Genomic DNA, 27,430 nt, shown 5'->3' with positions numbered 1-27,430 from the left:
GGAAAGTGCTTTCCTCATAAAGTTAAGTACAGGCTAGCATTTAGGACAATGAACTACTGTTATTGTTTGCCCTCTTTTCAACTGGTATGTTAGACTTCTTTAGGTAGACATGGTGAAGAAGGCAAGTTAAGGGACATCAAGACAAAGTAACAGGATAAACAAAGGCATAAAGGAATTTTGGGTGTCATGCTATCTCCTACACTTGAATCTTTCCAATATTTTCATGTGTTTTATAGCACAAAGAACAACGATTGTGTGTTGTTTTCTATTAATATATCATGAAATTCATTTAAACTCAATGAAAAAAAAGGGTCTTAATAAGTCATCATCATTGACAAGTCGTCATCATGAAGTTTTCTTGGTCTCTGTGTGACACTGGGTCTCCTCTGTGAGTCCTTCTGGTCTAGCAGCTCCCAGGTTGGGATGTATTTCACCTACAATGAGAGATGTTACAGGTAAGGTATCAGGGGGGACCCTCCCTGTTCATTTGATCCCTCCCCCCATTCATTTGTTATCACCCCTGGAGACTTTTTTTTTATTTTCCCAGATGAAAAAAGTCCTCAAAAAAACATTTTGCCGACGAGGAAGAGGTAAAACAAAAACCAGCAAAAGCACCAAAGGCATCACAATCAATGAGTTCCAAAACTGTTTTGAGCAGTGGGGAAAAGTCTCAATAGGTGTGTTGCATCAGAAATAAACACGGTACTAGGAATTTCGTGGAGGGTCACAGGGAACCTCAGGGCTCATTTAGTGCAACCTCTTCATTCACAGAGAGGCCTTCTCACTTCGGGAGTTTAGAAGTACTCCTTGTCATTTGTTTTAAAATGTTCAAACTCAACCCCAGTGTTGGTGGGTCAGCAAACGATGGAGGATCCACTACCATTCTATCCCACTTGGCCCAGGCGTGGTGCCCGAGAGTGGGCTGAGGCATTTTAGGAAGGTGCAATTCCACAGCACATACTTAAGAACCATTTGTCTAGTGACAATCAGCCACCCTCACCGATATCCTGAACCTGTCCTCCCAAGAGCTTTGTTTTACCTAAGGCACCCAACACCACTTCACATCTCTGGGTCTCCATTTCTCCACATGCAAAAAGAAAGTGCCATTTAAAACACACCTTCCAACCCTGGCTGGTATAGCTCAGTGGATTGAGCGTGGGCCTGTGAACCAGACGATTGCGGTTCGATTCTCAGTCAGGGCACATGGCTGGGTTGCAGGCCAGTTCCCAGTGGGGGATGCATGAGAAGCAACCATACATTGATGTTTCTCTTCCTCTCTCCTTCCCTTCCCCTCTAAAGGTAAGTAAATAAAATATTTAAAGAAATAATAAAACACACTTTCCAGAACAAACATTTTGTGATTCCATTTACCAGACTATATATTGACTCATAGAGCATACTTTCCTGAGACAAAGTATTTTATAACTATAGCAAAGCACCACCCCCATAATCATTATTATTAAAAAATAACCCCAAAGGTCAGCACAAATTCTGAGCCAGACACAGGATACAGCTCCGGGTTCCTCACTCCCAGACCTCGACAAGCCAGGTACACTCAGAATTGGTACTAGCTTCAAAAAATAAAAACACAGGTACTTACTCAGATAAGTAGAGATTGAAAAGATGAGCTTATGCAATTTTACAAACGAAACTTTTCACTACTTCTGAGTAAAACCTTCACAGCTACATTTAATATCCTCTTCTCTGTGATGTCTTCCCAGCCTGCTGCAATCCCTGGTCTTTCCCCACGGCCCTACAGTCCTCAGTGGCCAGATCCGCAATTTTCACCTATGGTCGCTCATTTGAATTCTCTACCTGGGGGAAAAGGGAGGAAAAAATCCCATGGCCTATATACCCGTCCTCAGAGATTCTAATTGAATTGACCTTGAGGTGAGACCCCAGGTTAATACTCTTAAATACTCCCCCAGCTGAGCACAGTGTGAAGCCAAAGTTGATTGCCACTGGTCTACATGAATTGACTCCAAGGTGGGGTGCTTAATTCCTCAGGATGCTGAAAAAAATGAGAATTTAATTTTATATTTTTTATCTCGCTCTTTTTAAATTTTTTATTATTTATATCTTGAGTATATTAGTATATATTAGTACATTTAGTGCAAAAGTAAATATATAATTTATAAACAAATACACATTTATCTGGTGTGCATTCTAAAACAAGGGTTTTCTGTTAGAAGTATATCCTCTGAAGTTTGAATCTAAATAATTCATTGAGTCAGTAGCCATTCCTACTGACTACTAGGTAGGCCTAGTAGGCATTTCTTTAATTATAATTAAATTTAACTTCTACTAAGTATGCATTTCTTTAATTATAGTCTTTGTCTGCTCTTAGCTAACTTCTATATTGTTGTTTGCCTTTCATTTGGGCATTATGTCTAGTCCCCCAAAGTAGGTTTTAAATGCCTTTAAGGCAGTGATTGTTTTCTGCTTTTTACTGTTCCCCATATTTCTTGGCACAGTATCTGATCCATGGCTGTTTACCTTTGGCCACGCCTTAGTTTCCTGTTCAAAAAACATTAATAATAATGCTACCAAATTCATAGCACTGTTATGAGGATTAAATATGAGACAACTCATACCTAGTCCTTAACCTATATTATGGACTCAGTGAATGGGATTTATATTTTTGCTTGCTTATTGGATTGAATTCCTATATCCCATTCATATGGGATGCAGGCACCGTGCTAGAAAACAAGGAAACAACAGTGTATAAGACATGGCCCCTCATTAAGTAGCTCATATTCTAACAATGACACCACCACCCAGACATTCAAACATTCGATCATAAGGACACAGTAAATGCTCAGACTGACATATGTATACAGTCCTATGAGAATATAGCTAAAGGAGCGATTGATTTTTCTTAATGCTTGAAGCATAAAATGGAGTTTTTGTGTAGACAAGAAAGAGGCATATGCTTGGGAGAACAGCATAAACACATGCATGGAACACTGGGTCTCAAAGTGGAGTCTTGGGATCAGGGAATCCCTGAAACCATTTTAGTTGGTCCATTGGGTAAAGGCAATAACTCTACTAATAGTAAGATACTATCAGCTTTTTTCCCTTGTATTCTTTCACAAAGCATAGTGGCATTTTCCAGAAGCTATGTGACTTGGGGTATTCAGCAAATTAAATGTAGAAGCAGCTATGAGAATCCAGCTGTCATCCATTAAAGATATATATAAAAATGTAAAACAGTGCCTCTCTTTTCAGTTTCTTTGTTTCAAAAAATATAGTTTCTTGATAAAAACATGGTATGTCAACATGTAATGGTTTATTATTATTATTAAATAGGTTCATTAAAATTAAGATATATATCAAATATATAGTATATACCTATTGTTAATATAAAAAACCATCATAAACAAAAGCTCTCTGAGGTCCTCAAAATTTTTTTAAAGCGAAAGTTGTTTGAGACCACTAACATTAAATTGCATGGTGTGTTCAAGGAATAAATGAATAAGTGAATACATGCAGTTTGCTACCTCCAGTTCTTTTTGGAAGTAGACAGAGTATAAATTATAAATATATACATCATACATTCATATGCAATGAATATGATTATTATATTCTCTCAGCCCATGAGTAACAGATAAAATACACCAGAATGCTGAAAGGGTTAATCTGAATTTATTGGTAATTTTTGGAAAGGAGGAGGGGTAAATTTAGTTTATCCAGCAAAAGTCATTGCATATAAATTTGCAAACTAAAATATCCCCTGGGCTGAGGTCATGTGTTTAATTTTAGCAAGTAGGGTGAATGTGTTTGGGTAGGCATTTATACTAAGCAATGGCCTGAGCTGGAGATGGGTTTGACAGTGGAAACAGTGATACAACCTTTATTATTTTCAACGCAAAAAAAAATGAACTATTAATGTGATGTTCTGGTTGAGAATTTAAACTCTCAAAAAATCTGGAAATTCAAAGTCATGGTACCCATAGCAACCATAACTCTGCCCCCTTGCATGCCCAGTGTGGAGTATTTTGTATTGCAGTACATGCTGTGAAATCTATGCCTAAATGTGCTGTATAGCAGAGTTACAGTTGCTGTGGGAACTGTAACTTTGAATTGCCTGCCTTTTGTGTCATTAAACTTTCAGCTGAAGTATTGCATTAAAGGATTTTTTTTCTTCTGCTGCATTTCCTCATTTAAAAAAATTGATTGTGTATATTTTTAAAGGCTGTAAATGATGTTAGACCTAAATGGAAGAATAATCCGTTCTTATTTCCGAGATATATGCACCGATAGAGCATTAGTGAATTACCACATTTACATATTTCAACCTGCAATAACAAGTCATAAAATAATCCTCTATTATATAGCACCTTTAATCCTGAAGACTCCCATCACACACATAGACACAGTAACCGAACCACCTTGAATGAGAAAATTCAATAAATATTTAACATCACCCAACAAAATTATACACTGCTTTAAGACAAGCAGTAAGGAAGAAAGACACTGTTATCCAGTGATCAGAACACAAACCCAGGAGCAGGAAATCAAGCTTCATTCTTACCTTTATGATAACATTGTCTTTCTCCTGACCTTGAGTCAATGAATTGAATCCCTCACCACTCTGGGTATCCCATTTTCCACATCTGTTTACTGAGGAACTTTCTAGGGTCAAAGACAAGAAAAGATTTCAAAGGTCATTTGGTTGTGGCTACTACTTCCAACCAAGGAATGTGCCTACCTATTCAAGAACAGGCAACTTCTACCCCAAACTTCCACTACAGAAGGCAAAATAATAAATATTTTAGGCTTTGAGGGCAATATGGTCTCTGTCGTAACTACTCAGCTCTGCCATTTTAGCCATATACAATGTATAAATGAACAAGCCTGGGTGAGTGCCAATAAAATGCATTTATGGACAGTAAAATTTGAATTTTATATAATTTTATATATCATGAAATATTATTCTTCTAGTGACCGTATTCCACCATTTAAAACATAAAACCCATTCTGAACTCATGGGCTGTATGCAAAGGGGTGGTAGGCTATCCAGTAGGCCACCCCTGCTCCAGAAGTTTGGGTTGCATGTCAGGCTCAAGCGGCCTTTGGACAGAGGTGTGCTTCTAAATATTTACCTAGCTCCCCACCTCCCAAATGCACGTAACTGTTTGTTTAGATAGATCTAGATGTGTACATATATGTGTGGTATATGAGTTCCACAAGAAGTGCACATAAGTGTACAAACAATAATAAAATATACAACAGTCTTCACAGAGAATTCCATGTAGCCAATCTGCTCTCACTGAGGGCTTTTGTTAACTATTTGCTGAACCCCTGTATCCACAGCTCACCTGTGGCCGCAGCTAACAAATGAGTACCATTCCCACTTGAATGCTGGTTGACATTTTCATTTATATTAAGAAGACAAAAGTGGTAAAAACAAAGATGTATCCCAGACCTTTCCCTCTTTTGTCAATGATATGAACGGCCTCTTTGCTAAATCAGATAATAGCTTTCAAATATTTCCCCAATATTTGTATTATTTATAATATAACTGACTACAGACTTGACACACATTTAAGTTATATTTGTGTATTAGGGTTCTCCAAAGAAACAGAACCAATAGGGGAGATATATATATATATATATATATATATATATATATATATGTGTGTGTGTGTGTGTGTGTGTGTGTGTGTGTGTATGTATATATATACACACATATAGAGAGAGATGTTTGTGCATATCTTCATTTACAATATAAATAAATATATTCATCTATAATATAGATAAATGTATATTCATTATAATATAAATATATAATCATTTAATGAATAAATATAATTTATTTATAAATAACTATAAATAAATATTGGGCTGCCATGGTTTACAAAGGCTAAGAAATCCCCAGATCTGTAGCTGGTTCCCAGGAGACCCAGCAGAGCTGATGTGTATTTCCAATCTGAGCCTGAAGGCCTGAGAACCAGGGGAGCCTATGTTGCAAGTTCTAGTGCCAAAGTTGGCAGGCTTGAAACCAATGAAGAGTCGGTATTTCAGTCCTACACCAAAGGCTGGAGGGGGGAAAAATGTTCCAGATCAAGTAGTCAGCCAAGAATTTCCTCTTACTCAGACTTTTTGTTCTACTCAATCCAACTGATTGGAGGCCCACCCACAGGGCAGGGCAGTGGGCAGTCAACTTGCTTTACTCAGTCTACTGGTCCAAATGTTAATATTATCCAAAAACATCCTCACAGGCATATGTAGAATTTGACCAAATACCTGGGCATCCCATGGCTAGGCAAGCTGACACATAAAATTAACCACCACGATCTACAATATTAATATCTCCTCCAACACTTTCTTAAGTCTAAGCAATCAACACAATAAATCAAGCACTGATTTGTAATGTTTGCTGAGTTCAATGATCTAAAGCAGGGTGTCAAACTCATTTGCACCAGGGAACACATCAGCCTTGTGGTTGGCTTCAAAGGGCCAAATGTAATGTCAACTCCTTAACAGTTAAGGAGTAGTCACATTTATACAGTCCTAACATTACATTTGGCCCCTTGAATGCAACCATGAGGCTAATGTGGCCCCCAGAGAAAATGAGTTTGACACCCCTGGTCTAAATACTCCCACCACAGCTAATTTCAAGGTACCAATGTAATGCCAACAGACAGGTTGGGAAGAGATCTGCAGTAGCACACCATTATATTGCACTGCAACTGTAAAAATACAAAAGGTAAAAATAATCTCAAGAATATAGACAATAGTAAAACAACTAGAAAGTGATGTTTTGAATATGCATTATCCTTTTAAATGAATTTAATTGCAATTTTTTATAATTTAATGTTTAATAATAGATGTGTTTAATAACTGCCTTGCAAAATTTCTGAAAATGTAACTATCAGCTCTAGTGAGCCTATGAGAGCTGGTTCTAACACAGTCTGAGAATCACATGTGTAAGCCCTGGGTGGGGCTCATCTGGTCCCCTACCTTTTTTGTGAAAAGCCTGGTCAATTTCATTTTGGCTAAAGCTTATTGATGAGAACAGAAACAATCTCACTATTCTTCTTGGTATTATATTTCCTCTAAAGTACTCAGATCTCTTTATACCCTTAGTGAATTACTACATTTACATATTTCAACCTGTAATAACAAGTCATAAAATTATCAGTCTGTGGCATGACAAAATGTAGGTGGAAGCAGCCATGGGACTTGTTGGCGCTTCCGTGGGTTTAGCTGACGGCCTAGCGTGGGGGGCTGCCACTACACAGATGACCAGTCTGGATAATTCTGCCACAATTATCTGAGAAATTTCAACAAAGCCAGAATTAGGGTTTGAGTCCTACAGATAATTATAGCCACGGACAAGGAGACATGGAAAATCAGTGAAGAATGGTCCCCTTGACTTTCAGTCTAGTGATTTACCTACCATACCCACTCTGCTTCTAAGTAATGAGTTACTTAATGCTTGTCAAGTAATTTAAGATATAAATCACCAAGTACCAGGCATCATTAATGTCCATTTGAAACTGCACAGAAAAAAATTTTAGTAGGCAGTACATGAGTCCCCCAGTGGAGCCAAGACTTTATGTCTGTACATTTCTTGTCTTCTTTTTTAAAAATCAGGTATGGCAAGATGTTTTAATAACCTCAGATGGCTGGGACCTCTCTTTTTGAAATGATCTAAGATAGCTGTTCCCAGCAATCCCTTTAATATCCAGCTAGGGGGTCAATTGATCAAATTCAGTATTAATATGTGGATCACAAATAAGTCTGAAGAAAAAGAAGCCTATAGGTCGTCACCACCCTTCCCGCCAGCACCTCACCACCTGAGACGGAATGGTATGGTGTTCTGGATATAAGGACAAGGTCACAATTTAGTTGAAAGTCATATCCACACCACTGCAGTGCATGCAGTTTTTTAAAAAGGCAAAAAAGATTAGTTATTTGCAAACTAAATAACTCACAAATGTCAAGGGCACTTGAAGGCAATGAATTGTTAAAATTAAAGGGTGTTTGGGTATATTTGTGATCGGGGTGAGGGACTGGGTTTAATTTACAAACAAATTAGAAAAAACAGACTCAAGCATTGCTATTGTAACTGGAAATGGCTTGGCCAAATTTAATCCAACTCTCCTGAGAATATTTGATTAATATCAGACCTAGGAGGAAAATCAAGACAAGATAGGAAGTCTCTACTTCTGAGGGCAGAGGAACTTGGGGCCTCCATTGCCCACAAAGGGTATCACGTGACTCCCTCCCCCCGGGGTGCATTTCTCGGAGTTCTCTGCTTATTTTCTGGTTGTGGCCTTAAGGCCATGAGAAATTATGTCCCAGCCTATCAGCCATGACTGCCTGAACACCAGTTGGAGACGTTACCCCCATTATAGGCCAGGAGAGGCGACTAATCGGAGGAGCCCCAAATTTAAGATGTAGCTCAACCTCTGACCACTAGAGGTCTCCTGAAAAGCAATGACCCGTGTAACCCGGTTTATCCTCCTTCAAACCAACAGACTTGTTGCACTAAGACTTGGCGAGCCTGCTCTGCTGGAGGCCTCCTTATTAATAACGCCACCCACCCCCACTGCTCACTGTGGCGCCAGTCTTGCCAGGAGGTGGTGACTAGGCTGTGGCTGACCCTCAGACAGTGCTAGCTTTCAATCCACTCTGGAGCGACCCCCATGAACCCCACTTCTTGACCGAGCAGGACGGGAGAGAGCCCCTAACTCGAGGTCCCTAGGTGGGCATTACGGAGTCCAAAGAACTCACAGCGATGGACGAGCCAAAGCACCAATGTGCAGAATCACCTAGCATCAGAGCCACCAACAGAATTCACCCGCCCCGCGCTTCGCCCCACTCAGTCCTCCCCGCCCACCCCCCAGCCCCCCGCCCTTCACCTCCTCCCTCTGCCTCGGAATCGCCAAAGTGATCCGAGTTAAACCGGTGGAAGGACGTGAGGGAATCATTCACCGGCCCTGTTCTGATCCATGCGGTATTTTCTGGAAAAATTGGCGGCTTCTAGCTGGAAAAAGAAAGAAAAAAGGGCGGGCGGGGGGCCAGCCGAGGGGGAGCACGAAAGGAAACAGCCAGGTTGAATTCCCAGTCTTTATCAAGCAATTCGCTCACCAATGAGAGAAAGCTGCAGTGGCAGATTCGAGCCACATGCGGTAGTGTGTAGCAATTAGTAGATAAAATGCTGACTAAAGTGCTAAAACATGAAGTATTATTGTAGCCAAGGTCAAAAATGCTTCAGTTGTTTTTTGCAATTTGGGGGAGGGTGAGGCCCAGAGGTGCGCGGAGAGGTTTGAATTTTCGAAATGGTCGCCTTCTTTCTTCAAACTGTACTTTTTTAATGATCCTGTTTATTATAGCCCAATCTGTCTAATTATGTCACTGCTGGTTTTTGCAACTAACTTAATCCTCCTGATCCTTTATGAAACGATTCACAGACATTGAATAATGTGTCCACTGCTCCCATACCCCCTTGAGAGGTGAGGCTGATTTTTAATTTTTTACCTTTTAAATAAGCTACATAGCTCAAAGCAAAGCAGCAGGAATATATATATATATACATACATATATATATTTATATATAGCAGGAATATTATATATAATATTATTCCTGCTATATATAAATATATATATATCCCATATATATGTGGGGGTATAGGCTCCTATGTTTCAATATAAGAGCCCAGAAATAGTGAGTCATGTAAACATACACTGCTTTTTTCTCCACTCCAGTAAGTCCCAATACAAGCTTTTTAAAAATAGATAAATACAGCAGTTGCTTTCATGATTATAACTGTCCTGAATGAATTGTCTTCTTACAACATTCAATCTGTTTATGAGTATTTACTTTACATTAGCCCAGGGACCCTGCACGGCAGGAGTTTGCCTCTATTCCCCTGGGTGTCGGTGTCTCAAGTCTTACATCTGCTCTGTGATTGATGGAGCCTTGAATCCACGTTATTACTCTCTCACAAGCAGAAATCAAACAAGCTATTAACTACATTACTTCAAAGAACTGTTTCAATTCAAACTCCTTATCTTAATTGAAACTTTCTTTGTATGGATATTTGCCACACAGATAATTTACAGGTGCCTGTCAAGCATCATATTAAAGAGACAAAATAGAGGGTGGGTTTTTTTAATTGTGTTTTGTTTTATAAACACACACCATTGCGATCCATGATTTTTAAAGCCCTTCACAGTATTGGACCAGAGGTTTGATTTATTGCATTTTATTATGTTCATGGGGATGGTGGTGGTGCTGTTGTAAAAAGGGAGAGGAGACACCCCTGTGATTCAGTTTTGAGATTTAACATTCATCTGATTACAAGACTGCAGATATTCAGGAATATTCAGACCTAGGTTGTTAACATCACAAAAACCTTATCGGGAGTTTGTGGGAAGAGAGATTACTCAGCGTGTAGCCTAGCTCAGCACCCACCTTGAAGAGACATAGAAACAGGGTTTCTAATTAGATGAAAGTCCCTTACAGACACTTAAAGACTTATAGCACCAAAAACAGTAGAAGTTGCTTAGATGCTGTAAAGAGCATGTATTTTTTGAGAAATTGAATATACAATTAAGGGATACCCTCAGGCATTCTGTTGAGGTTTCGTGCATAAATGATGCTGCATTGGTCACACAGGAAACTGACTCAGAGTCGATCTTATATGTGATCTTGTCAAAATACTGCAACTCAAGTTTTTTAATACAGGATTACTTGAACTGAATATATATATTTATGCTAACAGGGCAGACTAACTGAAGCCTTAGGCATCTCTCATGTATGTAAAAAATATGTAAAATGCCCTTCAGTCAAGTCCATTCATATGTTAAAAAATGAACAAAACGTGTTATTCTAATCAAATGTCTGCAGTATGCTTCCTAAAGTTAAAAAAAGAGAGAGCAGGAGAGCTGTAATTTCTCTTTGTAACCCATGTTTATAAAATAGAAAGATCAGATGAAATTTCAAGGAAGATAATTAAAGAGTGATGTGCAAGTCATAATTTGGCTAATGCAAAAGCTGGGAGACAGTGAATTGTTATATTGTTCTCCTTCGTGATGCAGAGTTGTGATATTACTTTAAATTATTAAAATAGTTTTCGACATCTTTCAGAATACCGGCTGTTTGGCATGGGTTTTATTACTTATTGTAATTGGAGGATCTGCCATTTTCTTTCATTTATCTCTGTGTGTATAGAAAAGAGAAAGATCTTGCCTTTTATTACTTCCCCATGTTTTGAATCAAAAATGTGGTTTAGATAATGTTAAGTGCCCTAATTCTTACTGCAGCGGACGCAGACATTATGAAAAGGCATAAAAATACACACAGAGGGTCTTTCCACCTCAAGTCACTAAATATGAGGCATTTGTGCTCTGCCGGGTGCATTAACTTCAGCCATGTGAATATAATTTTCATTAAAGTAATCCTGTTTCAACTAGATGCTGTGACTAGAGGTGAAACGTTGCGAAAGCGTTAAAAATAGCTTACTAGTAATTTCAACATCCTGTAATTTTATCACAGATCAAGTTTCAACTGTCATACTATACAGACCTTATTCCCCATATAGCACATGTTTACTTTTTTAGCATGCCAGACCCACTTTGGAAAGATTGGTGCCAATATAATAAAATCATCGGGGGTGGGGGTGCTGGAAGGAGTGGGAGGAGAGCGCGGAAGGGGGTGAGGGGGGAGCGTGGGGGAAGCGAGTACACCATTTTACATCAACACTGCGAAAATGCAATCTAGCCTGGCGGAGGACCGGCAGCTGGGTCGGAGCGAGCGAGGGCTTTGCAGTCTCTGCCTGTTCCTTGTTCTGTCGCTCTTAAGTTTCTCTGTGTTTGCATAATAGCCGTGCATGCAAACCTCGCAATTCTCCAGGGCTCCAGAACAATAAATATACACATTTAAAGCCTTTATTGTCTTACGGTTCATGCCCCCGGTTTTCAACAGCTTAATTTCTGGTTGTATTTAACTAGTTTGCAAATGGATTTTTTTCAGTTTCAAACTATTATTGAGGAAGCTCCCCTCCCATTTTTGGCGGGGGAGGGAGTGGGGGTGGGGTAGGAGTCGGTATATTATTCCTGTAGCGCTGGGTTATATAAACACATTATCATTTGAGAGCGCCCTTGGCGTCCATCAGCATTGTAAACACGTACTAGTGTATATACTTCAAAATTAAAGAATGCACACGCAGAACTGGGAGCCTGAATTCATATTCCGAGCAGACTCGCTGCTTGCATTTATTGATTTATCATGCATCGTTTATTGTTCCAGTCCCTAAATGCAGTCGCTGTCCGTTCAATATTGTTTGCAAAATCCTGAGATGTGTGTGCACTGCTCACTTGTCTTTCTGTTCTTTTATTTATTTATTTATTTATTTATTGCCGAGTATTTTTTTGCGAAGCGAACAAATGCATTAATATTTATATGTTTATATAATCGATAACCCACTTTTCCCTTCCATGTAAATAGGCATCAAAAGATAATTTAACAGATTAGTTCTCGAAAACATGGCAGTGAGGAAGCGTAATTTAACTATCAAACAAATCTACATGTCTAATAACAGCAAATCTGCTAAGGAGCATTAGAAAGAGGAGCAGCGCCCCGGAATCTCTGCAGGAAATGTTCTTTATATTAGACATATACAAGCAGGTCCTGTCAGATGCACAGCGGAGCTCGCCAACTCTCGTCTCCTCCAAAAATCTCATCATAGACACCCATAGACAACAGAGATTGGGAAGAGGGAGAGCTCATCTTCATACAGTTTTAGGGTGGATTTCATTTTTACAAACGTTCCTATATGTTTTTTGCCTTGATCCATCCGCTTCCCGCCGAGATCGGAAGGAGCCTTTCTCCCGGTTATGAATTTGATCAGCACACATTTGGAGGGAAATCTGTACAGTTTTGACAGGAGCTGAAAATTGAGTCATCAGAGAAATATTAGGACATATTTTCAATCATTTTTGTGCCGAAGGAGGGGGAAGAACTCAGTTTTATATTGAGACATTACGCCGGCTGAAGACAGAGAATGTTTTTCCCTGCCAGGACCTGATGCAATCCATTCAAGCCAACAAGTTTGGAGAGAATGTTGAGTTCAATCAATTCAGAACGTCGAGATGGAGCCCAACTCACTCCAGGTATTTCGCTCTCCTCCGCTCCTCCGATCCCGGCACCCCCCGACACCCTCCAGCCCCCCAGCTCACCCACACCTCTACACCCACCCACACCCCCCACAAACTTTTCACCAAACTTTTACCCTCTGCATCTCCCCAAATCATTTTTATTGTTTAAAAAAAATCCCTGTACTGATCATACATACATAATGTAATTTTACCGCCTCAGATGGAGAGGTAGGGAGAGGTGGCGGTGGGGGGAGGGGGTCGGAGGTTTTTTTTTTTTTTTAAGGGAGGCAAAAAATTTGTGGGCTCTATTATTTTTACACCCAGTTTTATATCTGTTGGATCTTCTATATTAAGAGTGTGGATGTCTGTGTGTAAATGTATCTGGAAATAGATGTTTGTGCTCTGATGGCTACGTTATTTATTTGGTGCTTTTTTTTCCCCCCTGCAGTGGGTCGGCTCACCGTGTGGCTTGCACGGACCTTACATTTTCTACAAGGCTTTTCAATTCCACCTTGAAGGCAAACCAAGAATTTTGTCCCTTGGCGACTTTTTCTTTGTAAGATGTACGCCAAAGGATCCGATTTGCATAGCGGAGCTCCAGCTGTTGTGGGAAGAGAGGACCAGCCGGCAACTTTTATCCAGCTCTAAACTTTATTTCCTCCCAGAAGATACTCCCCAGGGCAGAAATAGCGACCATGGCGAGGTGGTAAACTTATATCTCCCTCTCTTCTTTCTTGATTATTTTTTTCCCTAGTAATGCTTATTACAGGGCAAGCTTGAAAATACTGTATTCACTTCTGCAGGCGAGCAGGATCGACTCCTTTTTTAAAGGGGTAGCGCCACTAGCTGGGGCTCTAGTATTTTGCCATTGTCAGAGTTTGGCTGTCAGCTTTACAAAGAGGATCCAACTGCTGATTTTAGTCAAGATCAAATAACTTGTTCGAGAAGGGTTTGGTTCAAGAATGTGTGTGTGTGTGTGTGTGTGTGTGTGTTCGTTTGCTTTCCTGCTACTGCCCCTTGAACATCACATGCTTTTTATATTTTTTGCCTTTTGAAAATTTACCTTCGCGTCTGGCTCGGTCTTGGCTGGGTGGATGTCTTTCGGTGGGTTTCGATATTGTTCACGTTTTTTTTTTTTTTTTAAGTAAGTATTTGATATGTTTAAGAGGGCGGAAATTACGAAATGGAGGCAGAGTGAGATCAAAAGCTATTGAGTTGGCAAAGACGTGTTGAATAAAGTGATAAATGACAGGTACTGGAATAATACATTCAAATAACTTGCAGATCTGCCCGGGCGGATTTCAAAGCGGTCGTGTAACCGGCACAAACACGTTAAGCATTAACAACTATCTCTCGCCCCCACCCCCTCCCCCTCGGACAAGCCATTTGATGTTCTAGTTTTCAATTACTCCACGCCAAGTGGACGTCTTCCAGCGCGATCTGTGGGGATGTGTGGGACGGGGACCGGGAAGGGAAGGGCAGAGGGGTGTGTACTCGCCCACTGACCCTGTGGGCTCGGCGTTCTCCGTACCCAGACCGCGCTCCCGGGGAGTGTGGGGAGGGACCGAGACTCCCCGGCACGTTTCTAGGAGGCCGCGGGGCGCTCGCCGCGCTCCCTGGAGGACGCCCGAGGTGAGCCCGCTGTCACCGGGCGCCGGGCCGCCGCCTCCCTTCGTCTCTGTCATTTTCTCGTGTGACCGCAGTTCTGCGGGCTCCGGGTGTCAGCAGACCGACCTCAGCGCCCGTGCTACCTACCAGGGGAACTATTTTGGGGAGTCTGTGCCCAATGCGCCGCGGGGAGGGAGGGCGCACCGCCTCCTGGCAAGGCTTTGTGTTGCCCAAGCGAGAGCAGGGTAATCAAACGGAGACTTTTGAGCGCAGATAGCCCTGTGCCAGGCTCTCGAGCTTTCGAGGTAGGTGTAAGGATCTTTTTGTTAAATGAATGGTTCTCCGTTTAACCCATCCCGGAGCTTGGAGCTGTCTGCCAGTCCTTCCAGAATTCCTTGGTCTGATGGAGTTGATTGTACTTTTGGCATCGTCAGTTCACTCCCTCTCGCCAGGATCGAATTACCCATCAGTGGTCTATGCCGGTTAATTACAGGAGTTCGTCAAAACGTTCGTCTTCGGATCGGCCTCTTCGGAAATAAGCCCCGCCCTCCTCTCCGAACGCCTTCCCTCCCAACCCCCGCCTCCCCCCCCCGCCCCCCCCTCCCCGCCCAATGCCGTCCCTGGCCAGCTTTGGCTTTTAAATGTTCATGTTTCCCGACGTCTGCCTGCAATTTTACAAAAGTGTTGTTTGGAAATACTGTGAAAAATCCTGCAACCTACCAACAGGTTGAGCTCTTTCCCCCTCCCAAGGTCTAGCTCAGCCCCCTCCCCCGACCCAACTTTCCTGCGCAGCTGTCTTCCTCCTCCTCCCCCTCCTGATTTCTTATTTGCTTTTCAAATTTATTACTTCAACATGGCCTGTGATCTGGAAAAGGGAAGGATTAAATATCCAGAAAAGAGCTGGTGCCTAATGGACTTCTGACTAAACCCAGAAGGAAATTATTCAGTGTTTTATGGGATATTTTGTGGTCACTCTCTCTCTCTTTTTGTAATCTTTGAATTGAAATTGGAATATTTTTTAAAGACCCCATTAGGTGCAGTTTTAATTTCTGTTCTTGTAATTAAACAGTGAATTCTGATCTAAGAATAAAAGCCAATATTAGCGGAAGGTTGCATCTGTTAGAACTGCTGATATTGAATAGATATATTTTTAAATACGCGACTTAAAAAAATTTTTCACTGTGGGGAAATGGAAGCAAACCATTGTAATGATTTGTGCATTTCGTGCTGCTCTATGAGCCATACCTGAGAAAATTAATCTTGCCATTTAAAAGTAAACTCCAGGGGATTCGGGGAGGGAGATGGCTCTATTTATAATCCTCAGCTGCATATACATCGTCTAATATTATGCATGATTTGTTTTTTAATGCTAACACGGCTGGTAATTAGCTGTATGATTATACTTGTATATTTCATTAGGACTTTGGCTGATGTCATTGTGAATTATTCAGCCATATTAAAACAATTTTCAATTGAGATAATGACACGCCTCAAAATTATGCAAATGCAGGCTGCATTGTGCAAAATAATTATGATAAATGTAAAAGAGGTAGAAAGTTTCCCGGTGCAGATCGGTTTTCCACCCTGGTGATGTCATTTCCCCCCTGGCCTAAGTAAGTCATTCATTAGCAGAATAGCAACAGCAGTCTCCTCTGGAGATCCTACAGAAACCAGCACTGACTGCTGGCACCTAGAGGGGGCAACAGGGCCCTCTCATTAAGAAATTTGCTTTGTTTTCACTTACTCCATTAACTTGTTTATATACAGTGAAATGATTTTTATTATTGATTTTAAATGGTTTGTGAATGATGCATTTGCTATTTACAATGTATAACTGAAAGAGAAGGGTTTCTCAGTGATGTGCTCTCTTACTTGGAGAACATGTTCAGCACATTTAATCAGCCAGTACAGTTTATTTTAAGTAACCAAATGGAGGTTAATAATTTCCTGATCAAGCTGACATCAGCATCCATTTCAAAAGGAGAGCCAGGACTCGGTATGCTTTTTGGGCTTAAGAGAACCAGTCTTTTTATGATTTTTTTTGAAGTATAAAGACGTCACTTCTGAAAGCAGGACAATTATCATTGTGCAAGATTACAAATGGCACCTCTGTGTGGTTTGCTGTGATCTGTGGAGGGCCTCCTCAAGGTCCATGTTCTTATTGACCTTTGTAATAATTGTATGAAGCTGGATAAGGCAGGGCTTTGTATACCCATTTTACAGATGGCAGCAGAGGCTTGCAGGGGTTATGTGGTTTGTCAAATGTTGACAGGTTGGAACCTAGGCCTTCTGAAGCCTTACGGTTGGTTTCTTTTTCCACTGAAACCTACACTTGAAACCAGAGCTTGACTATATCATATTATATTCTAGAAGTGTGTGTTAATGTGGGCAGTTACTTGTACTTTTTTAGAACTGTGACTGGTCAATCAGCTTTGCCAAAGGTTAGCAGATATTTAGGTAGCAGAACCATTTTTATTCTATACAGTTCAGCTGACTCTAGCCAGTGGTACATAATAATAACAGTTACATTTTAATAGCATTAATAATGTATATTCATTTTAATAATTACAATAATGATTGGCATGCTTATACACATGGCTGCCTTCATTTACTTCCAGTGCTGGCAACTGGTGTGACTCCAGAAAGAGTCACATCTTGATTCTGCAGTTTACTACTTCTTTGACGTTGAGTGATGATAAACACTCTGAGCCTCAGTTTTTTCCAGCAACAAAATGGGAACAGTAATAAGGTTGACTGTGGGTTGTTGTGAATATGAAGAGGCATTGTATTTGCAAAAGTATTTATACACTGTAAAGTCCTTAAGTTAATAGAAAAGAGTTGTGATTATGGTAATTTTATTCTAGATATTCTTAATTTATTAACAATAAACATAATAATTTGTATATCTGTATGGAGGTTCCTGGGCTTCATCATGACACTGTTTTAAATTATCATGAAAGTGAATAGCAAGGCCATATTCAAAGAGTTAAGTGTCTTCGGTAATTACCCACAATTGCCACATTCAGCCAGTAGCTCTTCAGAGGAGGAAAATGGCAAAGTAGGCGGGTAATTGGTTCTGTTACTGGGTAACTTCTGATTACATTCATTTTCAAATTGCCAAGTGCTTGATCTATTGGCAATATACCCTCTTAAAAATATGTGGATGTGCAAGCGTGGATTTCAGCCTGACGGGCCTTGGGCTGAATTCTACAGGAATATTTGCTGGTCATCTGCAACCAGGAGTGTAGATGTGTAAACTAGTGATGTCTGGGAGTCAAGATCAAGCACATTACAGAGTCCAGCGCACGTGCAGGACTTCTAACAGTGGCTGAACTATCAGTCCCCTCTGGGTTAAAAATAGTTTAAAATGCATACTCTGGAGCCCCTGTTGAAATGAACACAATGAGAATCTCCGGAATTGGGGTTCAGGATTCTGCGTTTTAAACAGTCTTACTCTAGCTGTGTGATCTCGGGCAAATCTTAAACTCTCTGTGCCTCACTTTTCTCTTTTGTAAAGTGGGAATATAGGATCCACTTCCTAGGATTGTTTTAAAGATTAAACAAGTTAATACATGTAAGGTGTTTACAATGGAGGTTGGCACATAGTAGATTCTTCCATAATGATTGAGTCATTTTTATTATCATTAATAGTAGTGTTATTGTTTTCACGGAAGTTTGAAATCACTACCGCGGACCCTCCTAAAAGAAAGCTTTTCTCTGGGAGATGGTGGCATCTAGGTTAAACATAGAGCCAATTCAGGTCCCCCACAAATCAGGCCGGCTTTTATCTATTATGGAAGGTTTAGCTGTGTCACCAAAATAAAAAGCTCTTTGCATTTCGGTATTGACAAATACTGTCAACTGGATCGGCAGGATGTTTGAAATGATTGTCCGATTGTATCATATCTGGGTTTAGGTAGACACATTCTGAGATCTAGGAGGTGCTGGCTTAGGCTTGCTCTATCTGAATGGATGGCCATTCAATCTCTGATCTGTATCTGTGTGCTGAGAGTTTAGACATTTCTGAGCCTCTTCATTAATCTCACTAGCCTTGAACATTTTCTGTAACTTGTCTGAGCCTTGGTTCTTTCATTTGTAAAGTGAATTCAATGATCTCTACTTTGCTGAGAGAATTGGAAATAATAATGAAAAGGGCCTGGCAACTAGCATCGTACTTATACAGGAAAGCTCAACACATTACGGATGCAGTTGTAATAGTACTTATTTTTAGTAGTGACCTTAAGCTAAGAGAAAGAATGTCTTTACTTTCTGACAGGCAGGACTTTTAGAACAGGATGAGAACTAATGAGTTATTTGGAGAGAATTTATTGGACAGTGATAAGCATTAGAGACTAAGGTTTGAAGGTCAAATCTGGTCCACTCTCTGTTTTTGTAAATAAAGTTTTATTGGAACATGATCAGACTTGTTTGTTTATATATTATTTATAGCTGCACTCAGACTGCAGAGGCAGAGTAGAATAGTTGTGACAGCGACCATATGGTCCATGCAGTGGAAAATATTTACCATTTGGCCTCTTGGAGAAAAAAGTTTGCTGACCTATGGGGTTGATCCAAAATAAGGAACACAATTGTGTGCCTTTTTCTCTTTCCTGCTTAGGTTTGAAGCAAGATTCAGTAATTTAAAGAATACTTTATCATTACTATGTCGAAAACATTTAGAAATACAAAACTTTATTTCAACATGGAGCCTAGAATGTTAGAATTTGAGAATTAGTTCACTATGTAAAAAGTTATGTTTTGTATGATGAAGATCCTAAGTCCAGCCAATGTTGGCATCATCTATCTTGAGTTTATCAAAACTACTTGTTGAGGGCTAACCAAATGCTCAGCACTCTGCTAGGTGCAGAGATGGATGCAAAACATTCCGTGGGGTGACTCCTTTTCTCAACAAGTTTATCAATCTTGATAGAGAAATGAGACCAACACGCATATATTTTTTAGAAACAATGTAAGATACTGTATAACACATTGGTGAATTGTGCTGAGAATACATTCAGTATGCATTCAAAGGAAGACTCGCTATCTGCATGCTTCTGGGAAAAGAATTTATTCGATTCCTGGACTACAGGATACAGAGATAAAGGAAAATGCCCCCCAGCCCTCAAAGAGCTCCTAGTCACGCCCCATGGAAAGATCACAGAAAAGCCGTCAGATTCTTTCTGTCTGTGTTTCCTAGAATGGGAGATTCACTAAGGTCACTATTTGTAGTTTCAAGGTCTTTCCAGAAACCANTTTTAGAAACAATGTAAGATACTGTATAACACATTGGTGAATTGTGCTGAGAATACATTCAGTATGCATTCAAAGGAAGACTCGCTATCTGCATGCTTCTGGGAAAAGAATTTATTCGATTCCTGGACTACAGGATACAGAGATAAAGGAAAATGCCCCCAGCCCTCAAAGAGCTCCTAGTCACGCCCCATGGAAAGATCACAGAAAAGCTGTCAGATTCTTTCTGTCTGTGTTTCCTAGAGTGGGAGATTCACTAAGGTCACTATTTGTAGTTTCAAGGTCTTTCCAGAAACCAGGAAGTATTCTCCTCATCTTTGAAGTCTCCATGGATATTTACAGAGCACCTATTTGGGGGCAGAGCCTGTTCAGGCCCTTGGGCTTCAGCAGTGATCAGCATAGACAGGAATTCATGCCCTCGGGGAGTTTACAGTCCCTTGGTCAATTTTAACCTTCCTGTACTTTGCATTGTGCCTTATGTGAGGGTTGTCTGTGTTATTTCCCTTTGTCTTCTCCAGTGTTCTCAGGAGCAGAAGGTTGTGTCTTTTCTCTTCTTGGTTTCTCCACAGTATTCAGTGCTACTCACTAAGTATTGATGGAACGACTAACAAAATAATTTAAGTGCCTTTCCCCCCACACCCCACTGTGTTTAAGGTTGGTCCAGTTTCTTTCTGGGGGAGGACCTATGATTAGCCATTCATGTGTGGGCCAGCTCCAGTACCTCATCTTACACTTGTCCTTTCTTTTCTAAATCTGTAGTCATTTTGCACCATAGGATGTGAAAAAAGTGAAAAGGGCTTGTTTTTGTTTTTGTTTTTTCAGGGGCACACCAGAAAAATTAGTAAATATTTGGGACTGACTGATCAGGCTAGAGCCAACATCTCTATCTCCTTGCGTGTTTCCCCATTCCCCAGCCATCCGCCCATTAAAAAGTCAGAGCTCTGGGCTGGCAATCTGTACAAAGACTAGACCTCAGAAAAGAAGAGTCACTTCTCACCTGCATGTTGGTTGGCAGTCCCAGTGAGTCAGCATATGTTCTTCAGATTGATGGTCTCTAACTGCTGGACAGTGAGTCGAAACTGTAAGCAATTGAAACCCCTCTTGACACCTAGAATATACTAAGGAAATGTCATTTTTACGAAGTACATGAGTCCATACGTGTAAATACTTCAGTATTAATTATTACTAAAGCATACCATTGTTCAAAGTGGCATCTAGTGATACACGACTCAAGTCATTTATCAAAGTCTAGTTTTAACCAATATCCAGAATATAATTGCTCAAATCAAATGCATTTGCTTGTCATGTTTTTTTATAGCCAGGGTAGTTGGATATTTGCCATCTTCTACTCAGAATAATATTGCAGCTAGTGATTACCCGTTGGCTGGGCTTTTAAGGAAATTTAAAGCAAATTTATCGATTGTTGGTTTAAGGATTCAGTCGCCTCTCACAAATGTGGTCATGGATCCTGCATTTCTTGAAAAATCTGTTCCTGTATGTGACTCCCTCGCCTAAGGATGGCTTTTTGCAGCCATACTGTGTTCTCCGGCTTGCCGGAGACTAGAACCTGGGTCTTAGCCTTCAGACAGCATGTTTCGCATCCTGGAGTGTAGCTGCCTGTACTGACAACACATTTCAAACATGCCGGTGATGATTATTATTGAATTGGTTCTTTAGAATCATGCTAATGGCATCCATCTCCACACATACTTGCGTAAATTAATTCTGCTTTCCAAATCAGATGCTGTTAGCAGCATTGAAGATGGATATTTGACATTTACCATGCAGATGAGGACGGGTGGTTTAATGACATGAATTTGCTGTAGAATCTTGGTGGCTATATAAACAGACCTACAACAGTGTGTGTCCTTGCCCACGTGACCATCAAGTTCAGAGTCCCATCTCTACCCTTGAGCCACAGTGAGAAAAAAATGGAGTAGAGGCCATGTGTTGCTAGTCAATCAAGGACCCAATCAACATTTTCCTCCTACCTTCCCTCTCTCATGACTCCAAGTAGAGCCCAGCTGGGAAACACACCCCCTCCTCCCCATAGTTGAGTTCCAAGCCTGATCAGTGGTGCTAAACATTAAACTCTTGTCTTTGAGAATAATAGGCTTTGCTTTCTACACCCTTGAGCATGTTGAACTACTGTGCAGGCTGGAAAATAAAAATGTTCTAATTGTGTCTTTTAAATAAGCATAGGAGTGAATTAATTAGACCATATTTTGTCTTTAGTTGCTTAGTTACACAATAGTATTCCTGAGCACGAGTAAGATAAATTGGCTCTTTTTGTGCTGCCTGTCCCTTAATCATAATTATTGTATTGCTTAGGAGAGTAAAGCATACATAGATTTTGAATTTTTTATTAATAGTAAAAAATAGGCTTATGATATATAAAGTATATGCTGTTCAACCTGTTTTATATGCTTCTATGTGGAAAGAAGTTTTATTGTGGTGGTAACATTTGCATTAGTTGCTCAAAGATGTAGTTCTGGGAAATACATAATTGAAATGTTTTTGAATTGCTTTTTCTGGCCTTTTCAATCTTATTCAAAATAATAGTGCCTCCAGTCCTGGAGCAGTCATTCTCATTTGATTTAACATCTTTCTTTGCGCTGCATGTGCAGTGCCCAGTTTTAACCCTACAAAGCCTAGATGAGTGAGTTTCTGTGAGTCACGGGCCTCACACATTACACCTTGTGTTTTTGTGCTCACACTCCCCAGGGTGAGGGAGCTGGGGAACTCAGAGTGCGTGCATCCTGCAGCCATTACGCCAATGCCCTTTACTCTTGGCACACGGCCATGTTCTTTGCAGAGACTCCCTGGTTAGAGATCGTAGGAGTTTGTTTTAGCTTGTCTTCTGGAGTCTTGCAAAATGGGATGTTGCTACTGGAACTTGGGTTTCCAGTCTCCTACCCCCACCCTCCACTCTACCAAGGAGGACAGAGAGACCCTTGGACAGCTTGATATAGTTACTGAACAATGGGAGAGTCTGGCTTAAGACCCAGGATGCATGCTGGGTAAATGTATGTGAAAACTGACTCCATTGTTCTGTTGTATTTGAAAGGCAAGTAAATTATTTACAGATATTTGCTAATTAAAGCACATATTGTTTTACCAGCACAAAAGAACACAGTATAACTGGAGACAAAGAACTAAGTGCAGATAATTTAAACTTGCTAATTCTGTATACTCTTCTTAAGAGACAAATATGTTTTTATTTTTTATTTTATTTATTTTTATTTATTTATTTATTTATTTATTTTTTAAGTTTAATTCTTGTTCAAGTACAGTTTTCTGTCTTAATATGTTTTTAAAATAAGTATATATATATAACCATAAATGTGTGTGTATACATACATGTATGTGTGGGTTATTTTCTTTAACTCTTACAAGGGAAGCCTTACATGCTACAGAGATAAAAAACCAAGTTACCATCCAGTTACTTGTCACTAGACCTGCCCCAAGCTCCCAATGGAACATCAGAGATGGAAATTATTTTGACAGAGTGCTGTTTCCCTTGAGTCTGAGCTTTGCTTGCCATCATCTAGTCTGAGCTCCGCTCAGAGTACCATTGAAAAAAAAGAATGAGCCAGATCTTGTTCCAGGGAATAAAAGTCTTGTCAGTCATTATTATCTTGTCCTCAAACTTCCCCCAAGTGACAGGCCCAGTGTAGTGGTTTTCCTTCTCTGACTCCCCAACTTTGTCTGGCTCTATTCTGGTTGGAAATGTGCATTGTGGAATGAAGCCCACTGACATGCACCAAAGTGGTCCAAATGCAAGGAAGGTTTCTGATGACATCCTCAGAGACCTCCTGGCTTGAATGCTGGCATAGTCATAGGTGCAGTTGGTCCCTCTAGCTCTGCCATCTGCACAGACACATTTGGTTTTAGGCGTGACTGGCCGGAGATTGTTGATAAAGATGATCAAGGGGACCTGCCATAATCATCTCAGAAAAATGCTGTTGTCTAATTTGCCATGGGTTTGTTAATAGATTCACAAGGTTTACCAGGTCAGAGAGATGGAAGAGAATGGGTCCTGTCCCCTTTATTTGATAGATGCAGAGACTTAATCTCGAGCATGTGCTTGAAGTCTGTAGGTGATAAGTAGAACTAGACAGAACCCAGCCTTCTTGTTGTTCTTCATTTATTTATTCAGCATCTGGTTCTTGAAAGAGTCTATCCTGTTCTCTAGGAACTTGCAGTCAAATTGGTTGTCGACTCATAAACAGACTACTCCGTAATAATGCTGTACACTTGTGTAATGAAATGTTTACCAAGGCTCTTTAAGTTCCCGGACCCCCGCAGCTTCCTGCATGTTTTACAGGAGAAGATTCTCGGGCATAGTCCCTCCAGAGCACCTTCCATGTGCAGGCCCGTGCTGGCCCTGGAGAGACAGGGTGGGAAAGCAGGAAGATCCTGTCTTCACGGAACTCACCTTGGGGTGGGAAGTACACACATGATTAATCAAACTAGCATAAATAAATGGGTGACTTTTGTGATGTGGTCAGAATGATGAGGAGAAAATACAGAGACCTATGAAAGGGTGTCTGACCTGGGAAGGTCTGTGGAGGCATTTTACAAGAAGTAATGTTTGAACTCAGGTCTAAAGACCTTCTGGTGAAGATTGGGAAGAGATCCTTTGACAAGATGTGGAGGTGGGAGCAGTCTCCCTGCAGCGTGATTTCTGAGCTGAGCATCATCTCGGTGAATCCAGTAAACAGGTTCCAGAAGCCCCTGATGCTCACTGGGTACACCTGTTGTTCTAGCAGATGTCTTCAAGACATGCAGATAGCATATTCAGAGCTGATTTTCATTGGCTGTGGAGATGCTAGAAAAGAGAGGTCAGCAAGGCCGTTAGGCCAAATCTGGCCTGCTATCTGTTTTGTAAATAAAGTTTTATTGGCACACAGCCACACTCAGCTCACAAATTATCTCTGGCCACCTTCACACTATAAGGGCAACAGAGACTATAGAAAGTACAGAGCCCAATATGTCTGGGCCTTCACAGAAAATGTTTGCCTGGCCCCTGGGCTAAAGCAGCATTAATAAAGCTAACAATAGAACTAGATGCTAACTGCTTCATATGTGACCTTTTATTTATTTCTCACAATCATATTACTCTGAGGTAGATTCCAGTGTCCTTTCCATTTTGCAGAAGGACAACCTGAGGTACTAGGTAACTTGTCCGGGTTTCCACATTCATTCATCAGCTAAATAACGAAAACTGAATGGGAACTCAAGCCGTCTTGGTTCCCAAATACAGATGGCACGAGTATTGTGCTGTCCTCTGACAGGTAGAAGCCATGGGGTGGTAGCAGAAAACAGGAACAAAATTCATTAACATTTTTCTTCTGGGAAGTAAAACTGCACAACAGCCGTTTGCATATTTCATGGTCCTGTTCAAAGGCAACTATTCCTGCGAGGTCCTCCTCTGCCACTCCAGGGGAGAAAGGCCCCAGGGGCACAGGTACATGCGGTCAGCACCCCCTGTGTCATGCAGAGGAAGTGACGTGAGTGGGTCTGGGAGACAACGGGACGTTTAGGGGACCTGGGTAGCACGTGTCTCCTTCTTACGTGGCTCTTCAGGTCCTGCTGCATGTGGGTGGTCAGGAATGTCATCTGCTGTGGCCAAATCTTTCCTTTTTTTGCAGAGAATTGCCAGAAATCTATACTTTCAGTGTAAATCTAGTTGGCAGTTCAATCCAGCTAAAAATAAAAATTAAAAAACCACTTGGTGTGTCGAACAAAACATGTCTTCAGTTTAGATGTGGCCCACAGGCCACCTTAGAATCTCTAGAGCAAAGCTTGGATGATTCGATTTTAAGATTTTGAATTTTAAGATATTTCTAGACATTCTCATTATTCGGCCCATTTTCTGTAAATAAAACAATAGGAGCCTGTTGGTACTGAAAAGACAGGAAAGAAAGGAGTGGGGCCAGCCAGGTAGATGAAACCTTCGCCGTTCTGTCTCATCGGAGGTCCAGAGTTGGAGGGGCAGAAGGAATGGGTGTGCCAGGAAAGCTGGGCTCTGTCCTAGGGCTCTGTCCCTAGGGAGGAAGGCGCAGGGATGGAGATGTGGAAAGAGAAGCACGTGAGAAGGAAGGTGGCCTGCAGCCATGCTGGAGGTGTCCTGGGGAAGGGGAACTTGTGAGTGGGCCCATAAAAATATGGACTTTTCATGGGTGGAGGTTTTTGAGGAATGAGGGCGAAGAGGGAGATATCCTGGGCAGAAGAAGCCATAGGCCTATAGGGAGGAAGGACATGATACTGCATGTGGTCTGCATTCAGCAAGAGAGCAGGGGTCCAATAGAAAATAAGACTGAGGTCAGGACTTAGGGAGCATAAGCCGACCAGGTTTAGAAGACTGAACTTGAATCTGAAGGTGGTACTGATTAGTGATTCCTCATGTGTCTTTCCTCTTTTTGGTTAGAATACAAACGCTTAGTCTTGAAGCTTGGTAGAACCAAGCATGAATATTTACTCTGCCGGTTAGTAGCTATATGTCATCTTGGTCAACTTAATCTCTCTGGAGTCTCAGTTTTCTTATCTGTGAAATGGGTTAAGCTTGCTGGACTGTGAATATCAAATGAGATTCATATGAGCACAGAGCGCCAAACCGTGGCCTGGTTTACCCAGGCCTTTAGCTGGTGTTGATTATTGACCCTCATCCTTACTTTATTGGCCCATGAAGCCTGTCACATTTATAGACTGTTAATAGTGCTTAATAAGTATTATTTCTATTATTAGAAAAACAATATATAGCTGAATTATCAATTTAAGTAAAGTTAAGCTTCCTGGGTCTCCATCTGTTTCCAAGAGACTTCTTCTGTTTATGTTCAGGATTTTTTTTTTCTTTAATTAAAAATATTTTTAAACCAGTTATCCCTGTTCATTGTTTTAAAAACTTAAATTATTCTACAGCACTCATCAGGAAAAAATAACAGTTATCTGCTCCATTCTTCCCCATGACTGATCCCTCATTCCCAGTTTCACCTGTTTCTTCACATTCGGAGTTTTTCATCCATGTTTGAGTTTTCCAGTCACTAGGAATGGGACACCCTCAAACCCACTGTGTTCTGTTCCCTTTAAGTCTTAAAGAAGCTTTAGGGGGCATCTCTTCTATCAGCCACAGCAAAATAAAATGAGACGGGAGAAGGATGGAGTCAGGAGACCCACCTGAATTTGAGGTGTTTGATCTCAGTACACCAAGGAGAGTTCAGCCGGGTGCCTCCTTCCCTGCTCTCCGATGCAGCCTCCAGGAAACCTGGTGTTGGGGGGGCTGAATGTGCACATCACTGACTTTGTTTTAAACACCCTCACTTTCCATTCATTTTTGGAAGCCTCTCCTATTTCCTCTTCTTCCAAACACCCTAATTCTAGAATTTATGTCACCCCCTTGTCATCTCCTTCTCCTCCTCTTCTGTTGGTGGTGGTGGGCGACATGGAGTGTGTTGTG

The 27,430-nt window shown here is 40.8% G+C and overlaps 1 protein-coding gene and 1 long non-coding RNA gene across 3 annotated transcripts in view; one reads left to right on the top strand and one right to left on the bottom strand.

The window, feature by feature from the left end:
• Positions 1–1,262: 1,262 nt before the first annotated feature.
• On the bottom strand, positions 1,263–9,035 carry LOC118998462 (uncharacterized). The gene is made up of 3 exons (XR_005068864.1): positions 8,874–9,035; positions 1,601–1,815; positions 1,263–1,293 (listed from the first exon to the last, which is right to left on the bottom strand). It is a non-coding gene; the product is annotated as an uncharacterized LOC118998462 (long non-coding RNA).
• A 3,683-nt stretch (positions 9,036–12,718) lies between these two features.
• ARID5B (AT-rich interaction domain 5B) overlaps positions 12,719–27,430 on the top strand; it is a 179,893-nt gene continuing 165,181 nt past the window's right edge. The window contains exons 1-2 of one of the 2 annotated variants that reach the window (XM_037062697.1): positions 12,719–13,128; positions 13,562–13,816. In XM_037062697.1, the coding sequence (XP_036918592.1) occupies positions 13,108–13,128; positions 13,562–13,816 (276 nt within the window). In that variant the 5' untranslated portion in view covers positions 12,719–13,107. Of the gene's footprint in view, positions 13,129–13,561; positions 13,817–14,977; positions 15,027–27,430 lie in introns of those variants that run through there. The other variant, XM_037062699.1, reaches the window with a different exon arrangement.

Source organism: Sturnira hondurensis, unplaced genomic scaffold, assembly GCF_014824575.4.
Source record: "Sturnira hondurensis isolate 20B ecotype Veracruz unplaced genomic scaffold, ASM1482457v3 Scaffold0014302, whole genome shotgun sequence".
NCBI lineage: Eukaryota > Metazoa > Chordata > Mammalia > Chiroptera > Phyllostomidae > Sturnira > Sturnira hondurensis.
This window is presented reverse-complemented; position numbering and strand designations above follow the sequence as displayed.